This window comes from Leptopilina heterotoma, unplaced genomic scaffold (assembly GCF_015476425.1).
Source record: "Leptopilina heterotoma isolate Lh14 unplaced genomic scaffold, ASM1547642v1 Lhet_352, whole genome shotgun sequence".
Taxonomy (NCBI): Eukaryota; Metazoa; Arthropoda; class Insecta; order Hymenoptera; family Figitidae; genus Leptopilina; species Leptopilina heterotoma.
The window spans coordinates 705,605-726,435 of NW_025111034.1; the positions used below are offsets into that span (position 1 = coordinate 705,605).

Consider the following 20,831-nt stretch of genomic DNA (forward strand, 5'->3'; position numbering starts at 1 on the left):
TTAACTAAGAATTTTTCTAAGATTTTATATTGGTCCCTACTAAAAATAAAATCAGGAATCGTCATGAATGGTCAGAATTTCTCAACATTCCTGAACAGTCTCACCACTTCTGACGTTTTCGAACGTTTCTCACTATTCCTAACCAAATACTTTACAAGCTCCTCCCACTTTACTCCCACCATTTTCGAAGCTGTGACCATTTCTGAAATTCTTGACTATTTCTGAAATGTGTGAACACATAACCTATAAAAATTTTGGTACATCTTTCTAATTTTGGTAAAGTCTCATGAAAATTTATATATACAAATCTTTCAAATTTATTTTTTACATTTCAGAATACATTATTCTATTATAAAAATTGTTCTTTTAACTTAACAAAAGTTCTCATTTTTCAAATTGGTATAATTATTGAATTAATTATACAGCAAAAGTAGGTAAATAAATCAAAACATTCGGACCATTCTTTTAACATTATTTAATATATTTATTTAATGTATATTTATAATATATTAATTTAATATATGTATATTTACTTGTAATTATTTAATATAGTTAATTAATAATAAATTTTGATTCATAATATTAGTAATTTACTATACCAGTCAGTACTTATTATGAGAAGTATTTGCATTATAATTGAAATACAGTTATATTTAAATTATTATTAATCATTAATAGAATAATTTCTTACTATAATGATTATTAATAATTTAAATTTAAAATTTATAAAAATTTCAATATTGCATTAATAATTCATTATTATTATAAATTATAATGTTAAATTAAATTAATATTAAATACTAAATTTATTTTAAATGCAGATATAATAATAATTATTATTAATCTGTATTCGTATTATAGTTTATGAAACATTCCAAATTGTAAAGTTAAGACTTAATTTATTATTGATTCAATTAATAATGTTAATTTTTATTAATTCACATAACCTATTATGAATAAATTGAAATATAATTAAATAATAAAAATTATTTGACAGTTTATTCTGATTTATTGATAATATTGGTAATTGAATTTTATTATTTTACAGTTGCTCTTTATATAGACAGTTGAATCCAGAAATATGTAAGTCGGTTCGGTAGTCGCAGTCGTTAGGGCAGTTAGTTTAGGCACTAGGTTAGGTCATGCGTCGGGGTTCGATCCCCGTAGGGTCCAAATTTTAATTTAATTCCGGGAATTAGTTTCAAGTTGTTCCGTATGTAAACAAACTGATATTAATTAATAAAATATATTTTTTAAAATTAATTTGTTGCAACTTTTTGCATATTGTTTAAATAAATAAAACAGAAGTGTCTTAAAAATATGGTCAAAAATGAGATACAAATGGTCTCAAATAGTCACCAATTATGGGCGGGGTCAACAAAGAGGAGGGGATAGTAGCAAACTTGTGACCACTTTAAACTTCCTCCTGATCAGTTGTGATAGATTTCTGACGAGATCCATCCAGAATCGTAAGAATACTGGATTAAAGTGGTCAGGCGGCCTGACCATTTGTCTGATCATTCCTGATTTTATTTTTAGTAGGGGTAAGTGTGGTGGAAATTTACAAAGGAAATTGACATAGGAAATCGACACCAAAATTATGTCAGAAAAGATGTAGGTAATCATATTGGAATCAACGTATATTTTTATCCAGTAACACGAATGCGTATTCCTATATCAATTCTCATAAAAAATCCTGTGCCAAATTCATATGTGCTTTTTTTATGGATTTCTATGTAGATTCTTACAATCATTCTAGGATTTTTTATAAATTTATAGTTAGTATTCTATGTAAGATCTTATGTAGGATCCTACATAGGGATTTTTAGTAGGGCACTGCAAACTTCTTAGCTGTGGTAGCTAATTTTCAGAGATTTTACAGCAAACATATGTTTACTGCTGCAGCTAATTTCTTTTTTTCCGTGTATAGAATACTTACTATGAAAATGACTATAATTAAAAAGAATGTCAAATTATGTTCATATAATTAACTTTATTGTCCACTCAATCAAATACGAAGACATTGTTGGCTGTTTCCTTACGATTTCAAATATCAACGCCTTTCTCCAAAGAAACTGAATTTTTCTCGAGTGTAAAGACTTTATCATTTAAATTTTGTATCAAGCTACATGTATTTTTAACGTCTAGCCTCAAATCTATATGCGATTTTGTCAAATTTAATTAGAAAGAACATATACAATAAAATTAAGCTACTCGGAACTTTGATCTTCGAAAGTAATAGAAATACAATAAAAATATAGACTTTATAAAGTTGTAACAAAGTGTTTCTTTACTTACTCTGTGAAATCTTTCGGCATTTTATTTGCCGCGTACAAATTAATATTCCTTAAATAATAGACTTTAAATTATTATTTATTAGACTTTAAATTTTATTGATTCACGTCAAACTGAGAATCAACAATCATTTTCTCCTTCTGAGAAAACTTACTTTAAATTTTTCCACTACTGTAAAATTTAGTTTCTCTTAAAATATTGTTATTTAAACCTGAAAATTAGCGAACCGTCAGATCGCTGGTCAACACTATTGTTATTAAACATAAGAAGGTGATACTCGATTTATCATTTCATGTCCACTGTCATCGCGAGATCCGGATTTTCAATCTTCGGGATCACTGCCGAGAGATTGATTCGTATTCCAACAAGTAATGTTTTACTTGTAATCATTACGGGTCATACGAAGTGACAATAAGGCGAAAGTCCATCGACGAGGACATCAGCTGTCAAAACACTGGCTGCAGCCATCTTGCGATCCGGACGTCGTCGCGCAGTGCCCCTCGCGGAGACTAAACGAACTTTCATGAACTTTTTTTCGACGGTCGATAAATGACCTGAATTACTTACTGTCGCGCATCGATTACCTACCGAAAATCTTTATATCAAGTGCGCGTGAGAGCAGGTAACTATCAAAATTCCCCAACGGCAAATTTCCCCAAGCGGCGTTTGACCCAATATGCTATAGTGAGTGCTGTTTTCGATGATGTTGGAGAAATCTGCAAAAATGATAAAAATGTAGTTGTGAGAAGTCCGCGAGATGCCGACATTGTTTCAGTTTGCGTATTTGTAAAATTCACATAGTCGTAGACATTTTTGTAGAATTCAGAAAATAATATGAGTGGTGATCAGGATTCCTGGTGGTGATTCAATAAATAAAGTGTTTAATTATTAAAATTAATTAATTGATTGATTAATTAATTAATTAATTAATTAATTAGTATTAAAAATACATGTTATGATTATTTAGTGTTATATAATTCTAATTACAATTTTGTAAAATGAACTAATTAATTAATTAATTAATTAATTAATTAAATAATTAAGAAGTGACAGAGTTATTGCCTGTCTTAATTAATTATGTGGATTGATTGTCAACAGTTCCAAATGAAAAAAAAATAATGAGAATAATAATGGATACCAATTTAGAGGTTAGTTTCAATTTTACTTTCAATAATTTTTTTTTCTTATATTATTTATGTTTACAATGTTTACTAATAATTTATATTTAATAATAATAATAATAATAATAAGAAATAAAAATGAATTGTAAAATAAATCAATAGAAAAAGAATTGTTTGATAATTAACATAAAAAGAATTGTATGTATTATTAAATAAAATATCAATTAATGGAAAACAAATTGAAATTGTAAGAGAAGTTAGTAATTAAAATCAAAATTATTAAGAGTGTACAGTTATGTAAAAAGTTTTATTCGAGGTGAATTAAATTTTGTTTTTCTTTTAATAATAAACATTTTTTTGCTGACACTCAAAAAATAGAGAAAACTTAATTACTATTCAATTGAAAGGGTATAAAAGTAAAATCGCATCACATTTTTTAAGGAAGAGAAAAATAATTCATTAAAAAAATGTACAAAGCAGATCTTTTTTATTTGTCTTTTTTTATTATTTATTTATTTATTATTTTTCTTTTTATTTATGGTAGTAAATAAATAATTGTATTAATTGTATATTTTTATTTTAACGTTTTATACATTCCTATATTTTACAAATATTATTTATTATTATTATTATTATTTACACTATTTGAATTTCTATTATTTTTACATCATTATATTTATTTTTCTTGTTAATAATGCTTTTATTATGATTCTAAAATAAAAAATTTGAATTGTAATTGTTAAATAATTATTTTTAATTAAAATTAAAATTTTCAATTAGTAATTAACGTTCATAAATTGATTTGCGTGTGGAAATGAACTTTTCATTAAATTATAGAACACAATTATGTAAATTAATAAAATAATAATCAAATTTTTTCTAATTAAAACAATTTTTTTTAGCTTTCTGCAAGTGGACAGAGACACCAAAAGATGTCGAATCAACCTCAAGGCAACCAGAGACGAGGAAACAATTTAAATCGACTTCAAATTGCTTCAAGACTTGCTTTCATTAGAGTTATTGTCAATTATTGTTCATATTTTTTTTTAATTAATATCAATTACTACTATTAATTATTACTAATATTAGTATTAATAGAACATTTCGTTCGAGAACTATTTATTTTAAAAAAAACATTTTTTTTCAATATTTATAATTTGTTTTTTCAATAAATACAAATTTTTTTTAAAAACTTTCAATTCACTTTTTCTAAATTTTGGAAATTGTACTAATTATACTTAAAATATTGACTAATTTATCAAACAAATAGAATAATTTATAATTCGTTTGCTTCTTGGTTACATTTCTTGGGAATGCGTCATGTATATAGTTAATATATTAATTTGTAATTTGTAGGATCTAAATAATTAAAAAAAATTGCATTATAATCTTATATAATAATATATAATACACTATCTGTAAATATTGTTTTATTTTTCCACATGAAACTTTAAAACATTTCTGTAAGTTATTTGAGTAAAAGTAAAGTCTGATTAAAACTAATTGAATTTGAATCAAATGTAACGTTACTGTTGATGAAGCAAAACTATATCCTGCATATTAAGCTATACCACTAGATTTTAATTTCGATTGACATAATCTTTAAAACCTAAAAAAATTGAAAATAAATTCAGATTCTATAAAACAGAAAATGTACGAATACTCTAATTGCCAGCAAAACAGAAAAAATAAATTACAAATATTTTTGCGTAAAGTAAAAAATATTTGACGCCTTCTTAACAAGAAATTCAGCATTTTGTAAAAACTTATGTTTGATGAACTTAGATATTTCTAAGCTTTGTAAAAAAAAAGAAATTTTTTAATACACAATTTTTACACGATTTTCGCCAGAAAGTGCATTTTCACTTTTTAATAATAAATTACCATAACGTGCACTCTAGCTCAAAAAATGTTAAGACATTTTCAAAATCAAATAAACAGAAAATTCTTATTTCTCAACAGAAACTCATCGAGTGTCCAGACTATAAGAAGGAAATGACATTGCAACGCAGTTTCTGCAAGAGAAAAAAATGTTACTATGCTTGGAGTTACGTTTAATAGATATAAATAATTAAAAGTTCAACAATTTGTTTCCAAAAATTCAAAATTTTCATGAAACTGAGACTTATAAAAATTGGATAATTTGAATATTTAAAGATAGGCAATTTTTTTCAGAATTAAATAAAGTTTTTCTAGATTCGTTTCAAAAATAGAAAGATTTTCCAAAAGTTTTCAGAAGGGAGCAAAGAAATCCCAAGATTTTCTAAAAAAAATGTTGACGTTCAATGAACTTTGCCAAAAAAAAGTATGAAAATTCAAAATTTTTAAATACAGTAAATTTTTTTCTGCATCAATTAAAGTTTCTCTAGATTCGTTTCAACAGTAGAAAGATTTTCCAAAAGTTTTTAGTAGGGAGCAAACAAAATCCAAAGAATCTCTGAAAAATTTTGACGTTCGATGAACATGGGAAAAAAAAATTAGGAAAATTCAAAATTTTTACAGACAAGAAATTTATTTTTGCAGCAATTAAAGTTTTTCTAGATTCGTTTCAACAATAGAAAGATTTTCCAAAAGTTTTCATAAGAGAGCAAACAAAATCCAAAGAATCTCTGAAAAATTTTGACATTCGATGAACTTTGCCAAAAAAAATTAGGAAAATTCAAAATTTCTAGAGACAAGAAATTTATTTTTGCAGCAACTAAAGTTTTTCTAGATTCGTTTCAACAATAGAAAGATTTTCCAAAAGTTTTTAGGAGGGAGCAAATAAAATCCAAAGAATCTCTGAAAAATTTTGACATTCAATGAACTTTGCCAAAAAAAATTAGGAAAATTCAAAATTTTTGGAGACAAGAAATTTATTTTTGCAGCAACTAAAGTTTTTCTAGATTCGTTTCAACAATAGAAAGATTTTCCAAAAGTTTTCAGAAGGGAGCAAACAAAATCCAAAGAATCTCTGAAAAATTTTTACATTCGATGAACTTTGCCAAAAAAAATTAGGAAAATTCAAAATTTTTAGAGACAAGAAATTTATTTTTGCAGCAACTAAAGTTTTTCTAGATTCGTTTCAACAATAGAAAGATTTTCCAAAAGTTTTCAGAAGGGAGCAAACAAAATCCAAAGAATCTCTGAACAATTTTTACATTCGATGAACTTTGCCAAAAAAAATTAGGAAAATTCAAAATTTTTAGAGACAAGAAATTTATTTTTGCAGCAACTAAAGTTTCTCTAGATTCGTTTCAACAATAGAAAGATTTTCCAAAAGTTTTTGGGAGGGAGCAAACAAAATCCAAAGAATCTCTGAAAAATTTTGACGTTCCATGAACTTTGCCAAAAAAAATTAGGAAAATTCAAAATTTTTAGAGACAAGAAATTTATTTTTGCACCAACAAAAGTTTTTCTAGATTCGTTTCAACAATAGAAAGATTTTCCAAAAGTTTTCAGGAGGGAGCAAACAAAATCCAAAGAATCTCTGAAAAATTTTGACGTTCGATGAACATGGGAAAAGAAAGTTAGGAAAATTCAAAATTTTTAAAGACAAGAAATTTATTTTTGCAGCAACTAAAGTTTTTCTAGATTCGTTTCAACAATAGAAAGATTTTCCAAAAGTTTTCAGAAGGGAGCAAACAAAATCCAAAGAATCTCTGAAAAATTTTGACATTCGATGAACTTTGCCAAAAAAAACTAGGAAAATTCAAAATTTCTAGAGACAAGAAATTTATTTTTGCAGCAACTACAGTTTTTCTAGATTCGTTTCAACAATAGAAAGATTTTCCAAAAGTTTTTAGGAGGGAGCAAACAAAATCCAAAAAATCTCTGAAAAATTTTGACGTTCGATGAACATGGGAAAAAAAAATTAGGAAAATTCAAAATTTTTACAGACAAGAAATTTATTTTTGCAGCAACTAAAGTTTTTCTAAATTTCTTTCAACAATAGAAAGATTTTCCAAAAGTTTTCAGGAGGGAGCAAACAAAATCCAAAGAATCTCTGAAAAATTTTGACATTCGATGAACTTTGCCAAAAAAAATTAGGAAAATTCAAAATTTTTAGAGACAAGAAATTTATTTTTGCAGCAACTAAAGTTTTTCTACATTCGTTTCAACAATAGAAAGATTTTCCAAAAGTTTTCAGGAGGGAGCAAACAAAATCCAAAGAATCTCTGAACAATTTTTACATTCGATGAACTTTGCCAAAAAAAATTAGGAAAATTCAAAATTTTTAGAGACAAGAAATTTATTTTTGCAGCAACTAAAGTTTTTCTAGATTCGTTTCAACAATAGAAAGATTTTCCAAAAGTTTTCAGAAGGGAGCAATCAAAATCCAAAGAATCTCTGAACAATTTTTACATTCGATGAACTTTGCCAAAAAAAATTAGGAAAATTCAAAATTTTTAGAGACAAGAAATTTATTTTTGCAGCAACTAAAGTTTTTCTAGATTCGTTTTAACAATAGAAGGACTTTCCAAAACCTTTTAGGAGGAAGCAAACAAAAACCAAAGAATCTGAAAAATTTTGACGTTCCATGAACTTTGCCAAAGAAAATTAGGAAAATTCAAAATTTTTACAGACAAGAAATTTATTTTTGCAGCAACTAAAGTCTTTCTAGATTCGTTTCAACAATAGAAAGATTTTCCAAAAGTTTTCAGGAGGGAGCAAACAAAATCCAAAGAATCTCTGAAAAATTTTGACGTTCCATGAACTTTGCCAAAGAAAATTAGGAAAATTCAAAATTTTTACAGACAAGAAATTTATTTTTGCAGCAACTAAAGTTTTTCTAGATTCGTTTTAACAATAGAAGGACTTTCCAAAAGTTTTCAGGAGGGAGCAAACAAAATCCAAAGAATCTCTGAAAAATTTTGACGTTCGATGAACTTTGCCAAAAAAAATTAGGAAAATTCAAAATTTTTAGAGACAAGAAATTTATTTTTGCAGCAACTAAAGTTTTTCTAGATTCGTTTTAACAATACAAGGACTTTCCAAAAGTTTTCAGGAGGGAGCAAACAAAATCCAAAGAATCTCTGAAAAATTTTGACGTTCCATGAACTTTGCCAAAAAAAATTAGGATAATTCAAAATTTTTAGAGACAAGAAATTTATTTTTGCAGCAACTAAAGTTTTTCTAGATTTGTTTTAACAATAGAAGGACTTTCCAAAACCTTTTAGGAGGAAGCAAACAAAAACCAAAGAATCTGAAAAATTTTGACGTTCCATGAACTTTGCCAAAGAAAATTAGGAAAATTCAAAATTTTTACAGACAAGAAATTTATTTTTGCAGCAACTAAAGTCTTTCTAGATTTGTTTCAAAAATAGAAAGATTTTCCAAAAGTTTTTAGGAGGGAGCAAACAAAATCCAAAGATTCTCTGAAAAATTTTGTCGTTCGATGAACATGGGAAAAAAAAATTAGGAAAATTCAAAATTATTGGAGACAAGAAATTTATATTTGCAGCAACTAAAGATTTTCTAGATTCGTCTCAACAATAGAAAGATTTTCCAAAAGTTTTCAGAAGGGAGCAAACAAAATCCAATAGAAAATCTTTAATAGTTGCTGCAAAAATAAATTTCTTGTCTCCAATAATTTTGAATTTTCCTAATTTTTTTTTCCCATGTTCATCGAACGACAAAATTTTTCAGAGAATCTTTGGATTTTGTTTGCTCCCTCCTGAAAACTTTTGGAAAATCTTTCTATTGTTGAAACGAATCTAGAAAAACTTTAGTTGCTGCAAAAATAAATTTCTTGTCTCTAAAAATTTTGAATTTTCCTAATTTTTTTTGGCAAAGTTCATCGAATGTCAAAATTTTTCAGAGATTCTTTGGATTTTGTTTGCTCCCTCCTGAAAACTTTTGGAAAGTCCTTCTATTGTTAAAACGAATCTAGAAAAACTTTAGTTGCTACAAAAATAAATTTCTTGTCTGTAAAAATTTTGAATTTTCCTAATTTTTTTTGGCAAAGTTCATGGAACGTCAAAATTTTTCAGAGATTCTTTGGATTTTGTTTGCTCCCTCCTGAAAACTTTTGGAAAATCTTTCTATTGTTGAAACGAATCTAGAAAAACTGTAGTTGCTGCAAAATTAAATTTCTTGTCTCTAAAAATTTTGAATTTTCCTAGTTTTTTTTGGCAAAGTTCATCGAATGTCAAAATTTTTCAGAGATTCTTTGGATTTTGTTTGCTCTCTTATGAAAACTTTTGGAAAATCTTTCTATTGTTGAAAGAAATTTAGAAAAACTTTAGTTGCTGCAAAAATAAATTTCTTGTCTGTAAAAATTTTGAATTTTCCTAATTTTTTTTTCCCATGTTCATCGAACGTCAAAATTTTTCAGAGATTCTTTGGATTTTGTTTGCTCCCTCCTAAAAACTTTTGGAAAATCTTTCTACTGTTGAAACGAATCTAGAAAAACTTAAGTTGCTGCAAAAATAAATTTATTGTCTCTAAAAATGTTGAATTTTCGAATTTTTTTTCATATGTTAATCGAACGTCAAAATTTTTCAGAGATTCTTTGGATTTTGTTTGCTCCCTCCCAAAAACTTTTGGAAAATCTTTCTATTGTTTAAACGAATCTAGAAAAACTTTAGTTGCTGCAAAAATAAATTTCTTGTCTCTAAAAATTTTGAATTTTCCTAATTTTTTTTGGCAAAGTTCATCGAATGTAAAAATTGTTCAGAGATTCTTTGGATTTTGTTTGCTCCCTTCTGAAAACTTTTGGAAAATCTTTCTATTGTTGAAACGAATCTAGAAAAACTTTAGTTGCTGCAAAAATAAATTTCTTGTCTCTAAAAATTTTGAATTTTCCTAATTTTTTTTGGCAAAGTTCATCGAATGTAAAAATTTTTCAGAGATTCTTTGGATTTTGTTTGCTCCCTTCTGAAAACTTTTGGAAAATCTTTCTATTGTTGAAACGAATCTAGAAAAACTTTAGTTGCTGCAAAAATAAATTTCTTGTCTCTAAAAATTTTGAATTTTCCTAACTTTCTTTTCCCATGTTCATCGAACGTCAAAATTTTTCAGAGATTCTTTGGATTTTGTTTGCTCCCTTCTGAAAACTTTTGGAAAATCTTTCTATTGTTGAAACGAATCTAGAAAAACTTTAGTTGCTGCAAAAATAAATTTCTTGTCTCTAAAAATTTTGAATTTTCCTAATTTTTTTTGGCTTAGTTCATCGAATGTAGAAATTTTTCAGAGATTCTTTGGATTTTGTTTGCTCCCTTCTGAAAACTTTTGGAAAATCTTTCTATTGTTGAAACGAATCTAGAAAAACTTTAGTTGCTGCAAAAATAAATTTCTTGTCTCTAAAAATTTTGAATTTTCCTAACTTTCTTTTCCCATGTTCATCGAACGTCAAAATTTTTCAGAGATTCTTTGGATTTTGTTTGCTCCCTTCTGAAAACTTTTGGAAAATCTTTCTATTGTTGAAACGAATCTAGAAAAACTGTAGTTGCTGCAAAAATAAATTTCTTGTCTCTAAAAATTTTGAATTTTCCTAATTTTTTTTGGCAAAGTTCATCGAACGTCAAAATTTTTCAGAGAATCTTTGGATTTTGTCTGCTCCCTCCTAAAAACTTTTGGAAAATCTTTCTATTTTTGAAACAAATCTAGAAAGACTTTAGTTGCTGCAAAAATAAATTTCTTGTATCTAAAAATTTTGAATTTTCCTAATTTTTTTTTCCCATGTTCATCGAACGTCAAAATTTTTCAGAGATTCTTTGGATTTTGTTTGCTCCCTCCTAAAAACTTTTGGAAAATCTTTCTACTGTTGAAACGAATCTAGAAAAACTTAAGTTGCTGCAAAAATAAATTTATTGTCTCTAAAATTGTTGAATTTTCGAATTTTTTTTCATATGTTAATCGAACGTCAAAATTTTTCAGAGATTCTTTGGATTTTGTTTGCTCCCTCCCAAAAACTTTTGGAAAATCTTTCTATTGTTTAAACGAATCTAGAAAAACTTTAGTTGCTGCAAAAATAAATTTCTTGTCTCTAAAAATTTTGAATTTTCCTAATTTTTTTTGGCAAAGTTCATCGAATGTAAAAATTGTTCAGAGATTCTTTGGATTTTGTTTGCTCCCTTCTGAAAACTTTTGGAAAATCTTTCTATTGTTGAAACGAATCTAGAAAAACTTTAGTTGCTGCAAAAATAAATTTCTTGTCTCTAAAAATTTTGAATTTTCCTAATTTTTTTTGGCAAAGTTCATCGAATGTAAAAATTTTTCAGAGATTCTTTGGATTTTGTTTGCTCCCTTCTGAAAACTTTTGGAAAATCTTTCTATTGTTGAAACGAATCTAGAAAAACTTTAGTTGCTGCAAAAATAAATTTCTTGTCTCTAAAAATTTTGAATTTTCCTAACTTTCTTTTCCCATGTTCATCGAACGTCAAAATTTTTCAGAGATTCTTTGGATTTTGTTTGCTCCCTTCTGAAAACTTTTGGAAAATCTTTCTATTGTTTAAACGAATCTAGAAAATCTTTAGTTGCTGCAAAAATAAATTTCTTGTCTCCAAAAATTTTGAATTTTCCTAATTTTTTTTGGCAAAGTTCATTGAATGTCAAAATTTTTCAGAGATTCTTTGGATTTTATTTGCTCCCTCCTAAAAACTTTTGGAAAATCTTTCTATTGTTGAAACGAATCTAGAAAAACTTTAGTTGCTGCAAAAATAAATTTCTTGTCTCTAGAAATTTTGAATTTTCCTAATTTTTTTTGGCAAAGTTCATCGAATGTCAAAATTTTTCAGAGATTCTTTGGATTTTGTTTGCTCTCTTATGAAAACTTTTGGAAAATCTTTCTATTGTTGAAACGAATCTAGAAAAACTTTAATTGCTGCAAAAATAAATTTCTTGTCTGTAAAAATTTTGAATTTTCCTAATTTTTTTTTCCCATGTTCATCGAACGTCAAAATTTTTCAGAGATTCTTTGGATTTTGTTTGCTCCCTACTAAAAACTTTTGGAAAATCTTTCTACTGTTGAAACGAATCTAGAGAAACTTTAATTGATGCAGAAAAAAATTTACTGTATTTAAAAATTTTGAATTTTCATACTTTTTTTTGGCAAAGTTCATTGAACGTCAACATTTTTTTTAGAAAATCTTGGGATTTCTTTGCTCCCTTCTGAAAACTTTTGGAAAATCTTTCTATTTTTGAAACGAATCTAGAAAAACTTTATTTAATTCTGAAAAAAATTGCCTATCTTTAAATATTCAAATTATCCAATTTTTATAAGTCTCAGTTTCATGAAAATTTTGAATTTTTGGAAACAAATTGTTGAAGTTTTAATTATTTATATCTATTAAACGTAACTCCAAGCATAGTAACATTTTTTTCTCTTGCAGAAACTGCGTTGCAATGTCATTTCCTTCTTATAGTCTGGACACTCGATGAGTTTCTGTTGAGAAATAAGAATTTTCTGTTTATTTGATTTTGAAAATGTCTTAACATTTTTTGAGCTAGAGTGCACGTTATGGTAATTTATTATTAAAAAGTGAAAATGCACTTTCTGGCGAAAATCGTGTAAAAATTGTGTATTAAAAAATTTCTTTTTTTTTACAAAGCTTAGAAATATCTAAGTTCATCAAACATAAGTTTTTACAAAATGCTGAATTTCTTGTTAAGAAGGCGTCAAATATTTTTTACTTTACGCAAAAATATTTGTAATTTATTTTTTCTGTTTTGCTGGCAATTAGAGTATTCGTACATTTTCTGTTTTATAGAATCTGAATTTATTTTCAATTTTTTTAGGTTTTAAAGATTATGTCAATCGAAATTAAAATCTAGTGGTATAGCTTAATATGCAGGATATAGTTTTGCTTCATCAACAGTAACGTTACATTTGATTCAAATTCAATTAGTTTTAATCAGACTTTACTTTTACTCAAATAACTTACAGAAATGTTTTAAAGTTTCATGTGGAAAAATAAAACAATATTTACAGATAGTGTATTATATATTATTATATAAGATTATAATGCAATTTTTTTTAATTATTTAGATCCTACAAATTACAAATTAATATATTAACTATATACATGACGCATTCCCAAGAAATGTAACCAAGAAGCAAACGAATTATAAATTATTCTATTTGTTTGATAAATTAGTCAATATTTTAAGTATAATTAGTACAATTTCCAAAATTTAGAAAAAGTGAATTGAAAGTTTTTAAAAAAAATTTGTATTTATTGAAAAAACAAATTATAAATATTGAAAAAAAATGTTTTTTTTAAAATAAATAGTTCTCGAACGAAATGTTCTATTAATACTAATATTAGTAATAATTAATAGTAGTAATTGATATTAATTAAAAAAAAATATGAACAATAATTGACAATAACTCTAATGAAAGCAAGTCTTGAAGCAATTTGAAGTCGATTTAAATTGTTTCCTCGTCTCTGGTTGCCTTGAGGTTGATTCGACATCTTTTGGTGTCTCTGTCCACTTGCAGAAAGCTAAAAAAATTGTTTTAATTAGAAAAAATTTGATTATTATTTTATTAATTTACATAATTGTGTTCTATAATTTAATGAAAAGTTCATTTCCACACGCAAATCAATTTATGAACGTTAATTACTAATTGAAAATTTTAATTTTAATTAAAAATAATTATTTAACAATTACAATTCAAATTTTTTATTTTAGAATCATAATAAAAGCATTATTAACAAGAAAAATAAATATAATGATGTAAAAATAATAGAAATTCAAATAGTGTAAATAATAATAATAATAATAAATAATATTTGTAAAATATAGGAATGTATAAAACGTTAAAATAAAAATATACAATTAATACAATTATTTATTTACTACCATAAATAAAAAGAAAAATAATAAATAAATAAATAATAAAAAAAGACAAATAAAAAAGATCTGCTTTGTACATTTTTTTAATGAATTATTTTTCTCTTCCTTAAAAAATGTGATGCGATTTTACTTTTATACCCTTTCAATTGAATAGTAATTAAGTTTTCTCTATTTTTTGAGTGTCAGCAAAAAAATGTTTATTATTAAAAGAAAAACAAAATTTAATTCACCTCGAATAAAACTTTTTACATAACTGTACACTCTTAATAATTTTGATTTTAATTACTAACTTCTCTTACAATTTCAATTTGTTTTCCATTAATTGATATTTTATTTAATAATACATACAATTCTTTTTATGTTAATTATCAAACAATTCTTTTTCTATTGATTTATTTTACAATTCATTTTTATTTCTTATTATTATTATTATTATTATTAAATATAAATTATTAGTAAACATTGTAAACATAAATAATATAAGAAAAAAAAATTATTGAAAGTAAAATTGAAACTAACCTCTAAATTGGTATCCATTATTATTCTCATTATTTTTTTTTCATTTGGAACTGTTGACAATCAATCCACATAATTAATTAAGACAGGCAATAACTCTGTCACTTCTTAATTATTTAATTAATTAATTAATTAATTAATTAATTAGTTCATTTTACAAAATTGTAATTAGAATTATATAACACTAAATAATCATAACATGTATTTTTAATACTAATTAATTAATTAATTAATTAATTAATCAATCAATTAATTAATTTTAATAATTAAACACTTTATTTATTGAATCACCACCAGGAATCCTGATCACCACTCATATTATTTTCTGAATTCTACAAAAATGTCTACGACTATGTGAATTTTACAAATACGCAAACTGAAACAATGTCGGCATCTCGCGGACTTCTCACAACTACATTTTTATCATTTTTGCAGATTTCTCCAACATCATCGAAAACAGCACTCACTATAGCATATTGGGTCAAACGCCGCTTGGGGAAATTTGCCGTTGGGGAATTTTGATAGTTACCAGACTCACCACGAAGCAAAGATGCGCGTCTGCTTCGGCGTTCCCGTCGGCCATTTAATTCATTCTCATTTTGGCGTCTTTGTGACAGGTCGCAGTAGACCTTTTTCATAATAAAAATTAAATTAAAATTACATTATTGTGTGTAAACCTCCTAAAAAGATGAGCCGAGGAACAATGAGGGGACGTCGGCGCATCTCCGGTGAGTCTCAAGAGTAATAATGTGTTATCTCCCTGTGAATATCGATCAAAATTAATAAATGTCAAATTTCTTTGTTTCACGACATTTCTGTAATTTGAACAGGTCCCGTCTGGACCTGTAATTTATTATTATTAAATCAAAATTTAAACATTAACTGGTGATTTCTCTTACCCCGCGCTCTCCTTGAAAAGATTGAGCTAGCATAAAATTAATTAAAATAATAGGTTTGAATATTTTTCCATAAAATATCTCTGGCGTTTGGGCATTAATTTAAACAACAAAGTAACGTGTGTTTTATTTAATTAGTTGATCCTAAAGTAAACAAAAATAAATTCTTGAAATAAAATAACCTTATTTAGAGTTATAGTATATATACCCGTTATAGTATATATAAGGAAAGTATATTTGGAAGTATAGAGAGTCGTTTGTCGTCCTTTTCTTATCATTGGTCTGTCTCGTTTATTGTCAAGTCTCTCTTACATTTCGAAAGGGTCAGCGACCCTTTCCTAATTTCTCTTTAGGTCCGGCCTGGAAGGAGAAGACAAGGAAGTTATGATTCAGAATTTGTTTTGATGGAAAAAGAGGATGAGATTCGCATACAGTAGTTTTAGTTTTTCTGGAAGAAGGCATTGAGCAATTAGCAGATTCTGTCGGAACGCGTTTAGAGTTGGATGCATCATGCATCGAGTGTTGTAATAGCGAAGTGTTTCGCGAGAGAATATTTGAGGCTCCGGATCTTAAAAGGGCACTTTCACCATGTAAAGTCTATGCGGAAAGTGCCCTTTTAAGATCCGGAGCCTCATTTATTGAGTAGTTTTTTTAGTTTATTTATTTATTGCCGTTAATGTAGTTAAATTTAGGTTGTTTTGTTTAAAATAAATGTTGTTATTTTACAAAGTGTTGTGTTTGATTGTAACGGAAAACTCATTGTCTGTTTCCCGCCAAAAAAGTGTTCGAATTTAGATACAACAGGTAAACGCTAGAATTCACAATAAAATCCGGAGTTGGAGGTTGCTGCATCGCAACGAGATCTTCTCAGCGGAATTTCCCTTCGATGAGTTTATTGGTTTCATAGTCGTGTAGAGATAGAGTAATTTGGTTCAGCGTGCGTAAAAATTTAAATTGAGGGAAAACGATGCAAATTAAGATAACTTTTGCTAACAAAACGACCGTCACGATCGACTTAACAACAAACACGTCTGACTTTAACGAAGATTCGGGTATAACCGAGGGGCTATTTACTTGTGTATTAGCGTGTTCGCTCCTCCCGTAATAGTCACGTAATAGAGCATTATAACGTCAGTGTAATACCACATAATATAAAGGTAATATTCTGTAATGATCAGTAATACCCTGTAATAGTTCTGTAATACCCTATAATATTAGATAATGCGCGTAATAGCAGGAAAATTTAGTGTGGTAGAGTGTACACCATTTTAACCAGTAATTACCCCCTCGGGTATAACTCAGTCAATTTTACTTAAAATATATAAAATGTGCAGAAATTATACAAAGTTTAAATGTTGATGTGTAAATGGTAAAAGCTACTCTATATTTTTTCATGTAATTAATAACTCTGACAGTTGCAACATTATAAGAAAAAAAGCAGAATTGCAGAAGCTTCATCTCTCCTTTTGATTCGAATAATTTATAATTATATATGTAGAATGAAGTTAGTTTTGATCCTCTTTATCCGGAATAAGATGTTGTGTAGGATAGATTTTGCCTTTATAGGATCAAAAAAATTACTCTATTACTATAAAAGTAATTTAGTAATAATGATGTTTATTTTGACGACATTTCGATCCCATGAGCAGGTATCATCATCAGGGCGATAGAAAGAATTACATAAGTTTTTAAAAAGTAAGTTTTTGGATCCAATAAAGGCAAAATCTATCCTACACATCATTTTATTCAAGATATAGAGGATCAAAACTAACTTCATTCGACATATCATTATTCCTGCATCACACAAAGATGAGTCGAAAAGCCAGCTTAAACTCATTTTTCGTCCTTGTAAAAACTTATATAATTCTTTCTATCGCCCTGATTATGATACCCGCTCATGGGATTAAGGGTATGTCCAAGTTGTGAAATGTAAACAAACCAAACACAAAAATCGCACTTTTGTAACAGACGTTTCTCTTACAAAAATTAACATTTTCACACTTTCTCTACAAAAATGGAAAATTAGAGTTTCAAAGTGTCCAAAAAAATCATTTTTGGCTATGAGCTATAAAAAGCAATTAGTAAAATAACTAATTAAAGTGACCTGTAAAATGGCATTTTTGACGCGTCGCGAAAATAAAACTGTTTGAGTATATCAACCGCACTGACGATGAAGAAGTCTCATGTCAGCGATTGGACCTTCAACATGTGGAAACGGAAATTTTTCTCTTTCCTCCTTGAAATTACAAGAGAAAGGGTAAAAACTTACTCATCGTCCGTGAGGTTGATATAGTCAAACACTTGAATTTTACGCGATCTGAGACTCTGTTGCTCTCTGCGCAAGCGCAGAGCGTACTAAGAATGCATTGACAACACCATGTGGAAATGCACATTTTCTTTTGAATGAAACTTAGTTGTTTTCTCATTTTCTTACATAAATATAAATTCACATTTTCTTTATAAAAATGGTGAACTGACGTACTCTATTTGGTAACTACGCCTTGCATAGCTGAAAGAAATGAGAAAACAACTAAGTTTCATTCAAAAGAAAATGTGCACTTCCACATGGTGCTGTCAATGCATTCTTAGTACGCTCTGCGCTTGCGCAGAGAGCAACAGAGTCTCAGATCGCGTATATTTCAAGTGTTTGACTATATCAACCGCACGGACGATGAAGAAGTTTTTACCCTTTCTCTTGTAATTTCAAGGAGGAAAGGGAAAAATTTCCCTTTCCACATGTTGAAGGTCCAATCGCTGACATGAGACTTCTTCATCGTCAGTGCGGTTGATATACTCAAACAGTTTTATTTTTGCGACGCGTCAAAAATGCCATTTTACAGGTCACTTTAATTAGTTATTTTACTAATTGCTTTTTATAGCTCATAGCCAAAAATGATTTTTTTGGACACTTTGAAACTCTAATTTTCCATTTTTGTAGAGAAAGTGTAAAAATTTTAATTTTTGTAAGAGAAACGTCTGTTACAAAAGTGCGATTTTTGTGTTTGGTTTGTTTACCTTTTGGTTTGTTTACATTTCACACCTTGGACTTACCCTTAAAACGTCGGCAAAAAAACATCATTATTACTAAATTACTTTTATAGTAATAGAGTAATTTTTTAGATTCTATAAAGGCAAAATTTATCCTACACAACATCTAATAATTATATAGTTGTAAAGAAAATAATGAAGAATAAACATGACTCAGATTTAAAGTTTAATGAAAACCAATGAAATTGAAAATATAATTGTAGGTATCAGATAACATTATTTTAAGGAAATTTGTTTAAACAAACATTATTATTTGTGGAGAATGCAGAGTAGAAAATTGAAAGGAAAGAATAGAGAATTAAAGTAAAGTTAATTAATGATTTAGGCCAGTTTCACCAATTCCAATTAAAAATTAATAAATGATGATTAAAGTCAATTTAACCGCTCATGAAGGGTCGGTTATGGATTTAATTATTGATTAACTTGTATTGGTGAAACCGGACCTTATAATGATAATGAGATCAAATTGAATAGAAAACTAATTAGTATAAATTAATGGAAAACTAATTAATATTCTTGTGTTTTAGGATTAGATCGAACCAATCAAAGAACAGATACACAGATGTTTTGTGCTACGACCATAGCAGAGTTTGTTTATCTCTATTAGATGGTGATTCAACTTCTGATTATATTAATGCAAATTTCGTTGATGGTTATAAACAAAGAAATGCGTTTATAAGTACTCAGGGTCCATTACCAAAAACTTGTGGCGATTTTTGGCGAATGATCTGGGAACAACAAACACTTGTCATCGTCATGACAACTAGGTATGATGATACAGTTTTTATTTATATAACAATTTACTAATTATTAATTAATTGAATGTTATTATTATTTATATATAGTAATGATGCTATCACTCGGTCGATAAAATATTAAGATGATGAAAAAAATCGATCACTCCGAGTCAGGATTAATCGATTTTTTTCATCATCTTAATATTATTATTATTTGTTTATTTTTTTTTGGAAGTGGAAAGCCTGTAAAAATTCAAAGATACCTAAATTAAATCTAAGGTTATGTAGGGTTGATTGCTCCTGTGTTGGTCAATCCAATTTTAATACCACTCCCGTCTATGGCTGGACATTTTTTCCTGCTGAAGTACTTTCAGACTTTAAACTTCATAGTAAAAAGTCCCTGTGATTTCGTTTGCGCGATCTGTGGTTTTCTCTTTCTTCCTTAAGATATTTGTTAATAGTCCTTGCGAGTCTTTTTAGCTTCTTCAAGAGTCATCCTGAAAACTACGTATACTCCATGTCCTAAGAAATGGTTGATGTTCACCACGCCGCCAAACTTTGCTCTGCATAAGAAGCAGCTTGCACCTCCTTGTTGCGTCATAGGAGCGTTACCATTCTACTTCTAAACTTTCAGAGCTATTGTTCCAGCGTCTCTGGGACTAGGGCTTCATTCTTGTTTTCATGCGGGCTCACGTTTGACTTCTAGAAATTCTTCTCTTCATCCTCAACTTTATATTCTCCTCTGTGCAGCTAATTGCAAATTTTAGGCGATCGAACCCGTGGTGGCACGGGATTCAGAATTAGCCATCCGTAGTCACAAAAATTAACTAAAGAAGACATGCAGGGTGATTACAGCTTACTAAGTACAGCGTAAACCTGAGACGCAGGAATACTATAATTATATAGTATTCCGATGAAGTAGGCAGCGCCGCGCCATGGTGTACTGGCAGATTAAATAATTATACCCAGAGATAGGAACTTTATGCTTGAGCATAAAAGTATATATTTCAAAAATGTGGTGTAGTGTTAAAATTCACATTAAAATGTATTTCTGAACAATTATAATTGCAATTTACGAAAGCATTAAAAAGCGTAATTTTTGTTGCTAAGCAGCATATATGTTGCATAAATCAATAGCTTTAAACATAATATCATAATTATTGAGCATAAGTGTTCAATATTTTGATAACTTGAGATACAGTTTCTAATTTATATTTTTAAATATTTTATTTACAAAAAATTGTACATTCTCTAAGCGTTAGGAAAAAAATTACAATCAGCTTTTAAAAAGCTTAGACCAGAAAAATTCCCTGGTAAAAATTTCGGACTAATTCCGGAATAAATACGGACAGATTAGTATGGATTAGTCCGAAAATTGTACGAAAAAGGTCCGAAAATGATCTGCGCTAGTCTGATATCAATCCGAACGAAAACCG

At 27.7% G+C, this 20,831-nt stretch overlaps 1 protein-coding gene and 2 long non-coding RNA genes across 7 annotated transcripts in view; 2 read left to right on the top strand and 1 right to left on the bottom strand.

The window, feature by feature from the left end:
* LOC122505304 (tyrosine-protein phosphatase non-receptor type 9) overlaps nt 1-20,831 on the top strand; it is a 514,941-nt gene that overhangs the window by 334,720 nt on the left and 159,390 nt on the right. For all 3 annotated transcript variants that reach the window (XM_043616814.1, XM_043616815.1, XM_043616816.1), the window contains one exon: nt 19,186-19,425. In XM_043616814.1, coding sequence (XP_043472749.1) covers nt 19,186-19,425 — 240 coding nt within the window. The remainder of the gene's footprint in view (nt 1-19,185; nt 19,426-20,831) is intronic.
* LOC122505317 lies at nt 1,461-4,781 on the top strand. Of its 2 annotated transcripts, none has more exons than XR_006301903.1 (3): nt 1,461-3,172; nt 3,263-3,443; nt 4,319-4,781. It is a non-coding gene; the product is annotated as an uncharacterized LOC122505317 (long non-coding RNA). The 2 variants fall into 2 exon arrangements; XR_006301904.1 differs by having other exon boundaries at nt 3,142-3,155.
* On the bottom strand, nt 13,381-15,658 carry LOC122505316. 2 transcript variants are annotated; one of them, XR_006301901.1, is made up of 3 exons: nt 14,989-15,658; nt 14,718-14,898; nt 13,381-13,843 (listed from the first exon to the last, which is right to left on the bottom strand). It is a non-coding gene; the product is annotated as an uncharacterized LOC122505316 (long non-coding RNA). The 2 variants fall into 2 exon arrangements; XR_006301902.1 differs by having other exon boundaries at nt 15,006-15,019.